The 6,000-nt window shown below is 44.5% G+C and overlaps 1 protein-coding gene across 2 annotated transcripts in view; it reads right to left on the bottom strand.

Moving 5' to 3' along the window:
- The window catches only part of micu1 (mitochondrial calcium uptake 1), a 74,995-nt gene continuing 68,995 nt past the window's right edge, over positions 1-6,000 (bottom strand). For both annotated transcript variants that reach the window (XM_074675735.1, XM_074675736.1), the window contains 2 exons: positions 4,920-5,009; positions 1-2,550 (listed from right to left, as the gene is read on the bottom strand). In XM_074675735.1, coding sequence (XP_074531836.1) covers positions 2,387-2,550; positions 4,920-5,009 — 254 coding nt within the window. In that variant the 3' untranslated portion in view covers positions 1-2,386. The remainder of the gene's footprint in view (positions 2,551-4,919; positions 5,010-6,000) is intronic.

Raw genomic sequence — 6,000 nt, 5'->3', positions numbered from 1 at the left:
TTATTAAAAACATCTTTAATAGAGCGTTTCTTCCACCATCCATCGTACATACAAAGTGTTTCAGTGAGTTGGGATAATAAGGAGAAGAATTCACACTTTGAGCCGCACGCCGCAGAGCCAGAGGAGCATCATCGATCTATTACAGGGACTAAATAATGGGAGGAAGAGATGCAGCTGGAGCTTTCAGACTGAGTGAAGAGGTGCTAACAAGATTACAGACATCTGCTCCGTGCCCTGATAAAGAAGAACAGATCCGAACCTGCACGCCTGAGCATCGCGTGCCTGCAGCCTCCCTGAGCAGCGATGGCGTGCGCTCACGGTGTTTGTGTAGACATCATTTGGGCAATTCTTCTTCTTTGGGCTGAGTTTGCTTTGTTACAGCCATAAAAATCTAAATTTCTGACCCTAACTTTTTATTCCAACCTTCTTTTGTTAAAGTAGGAGGGCGTCCTTTATCAGATCGGACAGCTGAGCAGAGGCAGGGAGGGTGGGGAGTAGAGACGACAAAGGGTCAAGGCCAGGAGTCACAGCAGATGGGAAATAGCCTCAATCAGCTCCTCATCTGATGCAAGTTTAATACAAATGTGTTAAAACAGCAATCAACAAACTCATCAGCTCCTGACACTCCAGCGTGGGCAGCAGTTTACGATGAACGACTTCTAGCAAAGACGACGTGAAATCTGCTTCTCCAGATCAGTCAAAGATCATTTCTTGGTCTCAGTTTCACTGTAAAAGTGAAGTCACAGACGCTTCACTCTGGCTTACTTCAGCTGTATAAACCTCAAAAACAAATGAGTTCCCTCGTGAGTTCCTTTGAATGAACAGGTATTAATTGAGCTGAGTTAGCATCATGGTACAGTTTTGGAAAAAGTCTCAATGACACTTTGTCGGGCTGAGAATTGGTTTGTCCAATTTGGCATAAAGCAGATTTTTTACGTCAAATTTGGAAATGATCGTCCCAAGATTAACAACCAAGTAGAGCCGGGATTTCACGCTGAATTGTGTGCTGCATGTGTTTGTTCTCCTGTTTTTCAGAAAAACGACCGACACTGTTGGGTCAAAGCTACCAAAACAAGCTCTCCAGTTAGATCTTTAAAGGTAGAGTGCAGGATTTCCCCCCCAAAAATAGAATCTCAACTTTTTTACATGTGTGTCAGTGTCTGTGTCTGCCTCAAACCCCCTCCTCAGCCTGGATGTTGATGTTTTGGTTGTGTCAGGATGAGATTATGCGTGGTTACATCAGCCAATCACAACACACCCAGTACGCAAGTGACTTTGCGTGTTGATGATAGCAAGTGGAAGCTAGTCATTAACACGCAAAGCTAATCACAGCAGCTATGACAGCGGACGTAGCTCGGAGGAAGAAAAACAACCAAAGTGAAACGAAACACCAAACAGATTAAACTTTTTCCTCGACTTTCACTCGCTTGCAGGGACTCAAGAGAACAGCACGGGGGAAGAGCGACGTGATTTAGCTTTCTGCTAGCCAGGTATTTGCCAAATACCTGTAATTAGCTTATGCTAACATGCCAAGTCAGGTGCACAGATCTTGAGTCTCTCCCACGTAGAAATGTGATGCCACAAGTGGTTGCTGGGCTAGTGAGTATGTTCACAAAGTCAATGTTGGAGGCTGTGGGTGTGTGCTGCCGCTGGCACTGAGCCAAAGAGGAGGAGCCCGGTTTGAGTGTTGTGAACAAGTAAGGAAAATTCCTGCAGACCCTCCCTGTAAATGGAGGTTACTTAGAAAACAGATGGTTTTGAGGGTTATTAAAAGGTGTGGCACTGATTTTAAATTTCAAATCGAACATATAAACCTAGAGTCAAATTTCGCTGAGAAGTGGGAGAAGCTCAGGGTCAAAGTAGGACTTTTTGTTATCCTGCAGATTTGCAGCACTCTGGCTCCTCACACCTGTCAACATGGCTGCTTGAATAAGAAACAAATGGTTCAGCAAAGCATGCGTGCTGCTCAGGCGTGCAGCGTGTCCCAGGTGGACGAGCAGGAATCCTGCAGCAAAGCGCGCAGCTGAAGGTCAAACCAGATTGATTCTGTCCTCTTCTGGACTCTGACGGGACGTGCAGAACGTGGATAGATGATATTTTTTTTAGTGCGTAATAAAAGCTCACACGGACACCTGCTGAAGCTGCATTCCTCCACACAACAAACTTATAAACTTTGTTTATATTTTCAAATGTACAATTACCCATGATGCTTCACACAGGTAGGTTACAGAAGCCTTCAGGACACTGCGCTGTGTCAGCATGCTTCAGTCTCTATATAATGAACTACAGCGACATGCATTATTGATGTTTAATGCCCCAGAGCTGCAGTCCTCATGACGTTAATGCTTCCTGGACTCCAGAGACCTGTTGAGGTCACTTCCTGTCTCTATTGTGTCTTTGGCATGGCGAAGTCCCAGGCCGTGTCCTGGGCGCACTTCCACATGGCGCGAACCAGACGAGTGAAGCCCATGTCTTTAGGTTTCTCCAGTCCCCGCATCAGCCGCTGCTTCATGATGGCGATGAACTCCTTATTACTGAGCTCCCCATTCCCTGAGGAGGACAGAGGAGGACAGAGGAGGACAGAGGAGGACAGAGGAGGACAGAGGAGGGGAGAGGGGTTGATAGACAAAATGAAACAACAGAAGACCGAGGAAGAGGAGGATATGACTGACAGCTTTTATATAACCAATCAATCAGATTTCATGTGTCTCACTCTTCATGTAAATTATCACGACACCATCAAAACACAAACTCATTTCTATCTGACAGAGCGCTCAATGGAAGCGATGAAGACGAATATTTAAACCGCTGCTCTGTAAAAACATCGATAAGAGACAGAACTACAGAAAGAAGTTGGTGGATAAAGAAAAATTTCAGTTTGAGATCCAAAATAAGAGAAGAAAATAAAGTTGTGCTATAATCCACGAGGGGAAGACAGACGAAATGTGGTGGGTGTCGTCTTGCAGTAGCCGGCCGACTTGAAGATATCTGAGGGGGAGGCTTTCGGAGAGAAAGAGGAGCTTTCTACTCTCCTGGAAGTCTGATTTCAAAAGAAATGTGGTGTATTTTGTACAGTTTGCCCACAATTCCCAGTGGAGGTGACCTTCAGGGGTCTGTTTCTCTAAAAGTGGCGCTCAGAAAAAAGCTGAAATCTTCTGCAGAGAACAGGAACGCTGATAAATGCCATGCTGTTTCTAAAGTGAGCTGTTTGACACCAACATTCTCATTAAGAGACAAAACTCAGCTTATTAAATATGACGTGTTGTCATAGATTGAATTTATTAAACGCAACAAAAAGACAATGAAAATCAAGCTGCGTTGGTCGGCTCCTCACACTGTCATCCCTTTCTGATCCTGTTAGAGATATCACACTTGAAGTGGTTTATTATTTCCCCTGCTGAGTCACATGACCAGCTGTACTGAACTGTCAATCAGTGTGTGACATCATCACCAACTGCTGCTTTCTGAGAAGCGAAATTGACTGAAGTCTGAGAAACGTCTCCTCATAGATGCCACAATTTTGACCAAATCTCTCAAAAATAAGATATTTTGGTTGTAAATTTAGTCAGGAATCCATCCATGTCATTTTTTAAGCTGTACGACTTTTACTCTTTTTTCTAGACCCCCAAATGTCGCAGCTCGTGTCAAGCTGGATCCTCCTCTCCCATTCATTCTAATAGGGGGAGCTGAAACTGCTTCTTTAGGGTTCACCAACTTTGAGGGCTTGTCATTCAAAAACCTTTTGAGACACAACAAATTCCCATACAGCTTTTGTAAAGCAGGGTCTACTCTGTCATCTGAGCAAATTTCAAGCCGGTACCATTTAGGGCCTAGGAGGAGATCATTTTTGTTCAAGGCCCAAAATTGTCGCCAAATTCGATTTTGAAAGCAAATACCAAGGTTCCTGTTTCAGATAGGTCAGGGGTGTCTGCATATAACTTGTGTGTCTCAATGAGAGGAACATTTTGATGTTGGTTTCTTCTGCCATTGAGAGCCATTTGAGTGTGCCTATGTGGCGCTAGAGGGCACATTTTGGTATGTTGGGGGCCAACTTTGGTATTCTATAAATTTGAGGTGTGTGCTGATTTTGGTGAGTTTTTAAGCACTCTGAAAAGCCCTTGATTTTTGTATCCTGGCATTTAAAATGTATTTTTGGTGGTAAATTTTGTCATGAATCCATCCATGTCATTTTTAAAGCTGTACCACTTTAACTTTGTAATCTACACACCAAAATGTGCAGCTTGGTTGGAGCTGGATCCTCCTCTCCCATTCATTCTAATAGGGGGAGCTGAAACTGCTTCTTTGGAGGTTCACTGACTTTGAGGGCTTGTCATTCAAAAACCGTTTGGGAAACTACAAATTCCCTCACAGCTTTTGTAAAGCAGGGTCCACTCTGTCATCTGAGTAAATTTCAAGCCGGTACCATTCGGTACCAGGCCTAGGAGTAGATCATTTTTGTCCAAGGACCAAAATTGTGGCCAAATTTTATTGTAAAGGCCGTTGCCAGCTTTCTGTTTGAGATAGGTCAAGGGTGCCTGCATACAATTTGTGTGTCTCAATGAGAGGAACATTTTGATGTTGGTTCCTTCTGCCATTGAGAGCTATTTTCATGCGCCCAGGTGGCGCTAGAGAGCACATTTTGGTATGTTGGGTGCCAAATTTGGTATTCTATCAATTTTTTTGTGAGATTTTAAGCACTCAAAGAGCTCTTGATTTTGGCATCCAGGCCAGTAAAATGTTTTCCCATGAGGACTTTTGTTTGATTACTTTGTGAAATGAGAACCACAGAGGTTAGAAAAGCTCAACAAAAGAAGGAAAGAGTAAAAAAAGCCTACAACATACATCACCTTTTTCTCTCTAGTTGTGAGCAGAGACATTATTTACTCTCCATAAATATTTGCTAACGGCTGGGCGCTTACCATCGCAGTCAAACAGGGCGAAGACCACGTCACACACATGATCCGACAGCTCCACTTTGGCCACGGTGCGCGCCACCTGCTTCATGGTAACTGAGAGACACAGAGAGAGACGGAGAGATGGAGGAAGAGAAGGAGAGAAAGACAGAGAGATTTGTGAAATAGTGTTATAGAAGTGTGAGGCGCACAGGCCAGCTCATAAACGGCCCAAAGTGGAGGACATTGTGTGCGAGCCGAATCGATCGTGGAGGAGCAGGAGAGAGTGTCTGATAGACGGGGGGAGACAGAAGCAGCAATGAAGAGGAGGAGGAGGGTGATGAAGAGGAGCAGACAGTTTCAGGACGTCCAGCTGAGAGTGAGACAAGCTGAGAGCGATGGGAAATAGATGGAAGACGGGAGGGGACTGAGGTGTGTAACAGAAGGAAATGAGAGCATGGGGAGTCAAATCCTCGGGGTAATTTCAGAAAAACTGATATCAGATGAAAGGATGAAAAACTCTGCTGTTCATCAGAATCATCGATTATCAGGCTTCAAAGGGAGGACGGCAGAAAAATAAAGAAAAGATGAAATATTAGCGGGAGAGATATGAGGAGGAAAAACAGAGAAATATAAAAGCTGAATCACTCAGGCATGAATCTAATTAGGAGCCTTCTGTCTCTACCTTCACTAAAGACAACGTGCTCCCCCAGATAACACGTCCACACACTACAAACTGTCCTGAAAGGGTGTGAAAACATCGCGTTTAAGAGCCAGATGAGAAAGATGAAAGAACGGGAAAACAAAACTAGAATTTAAGAGAAGACGAGCTCCTTCAGGCCCGGAGAGCAGGATGATCGTCGCTCTGCGTGGACGTCAGGGGGACGGCGATAATTTGAAGAAACGGGCCTGAAGCTGCTCACGCTTCTGTTTCAGATACCCTCAGACATCAAACTCACAAAGTACACGCACACTCTGCTTGTTGCTAAAAAACACTCTGGAAACAAACACCTCAGGGTTGGAGCCTGCTCTCCCTTAAAGCAGCAGCTGTTTTCTCACTGAATCAGAACTAATGGATGAGCTGACAGGAAGCATATGGTGGCCTATT

The sequence above is a fragment of the Halichoeres trimaculatus genome, unplaced genomic scaffold (assembly GCF_033239565.1).
Source record: "Halichoeres trimaculatus isolate MK-OKI-2021-1 unplaced genomic scaffold, fHalTri1.1 fHalTri1_scaffold_8, whole genome shotgun sequence".
Classification (NCBI taxonomy): Eukaryota; Metazoa; Chordata; class Actinopteri; order Labriformes; family Labridae; genus Halichoeres; species Halichoeres trimaculatus.
The sequence above is the reverse complement of the archived record's forward strand: the minus strand, read 5'-3'. Positions and strand labels throughout refer to the sequence as shown.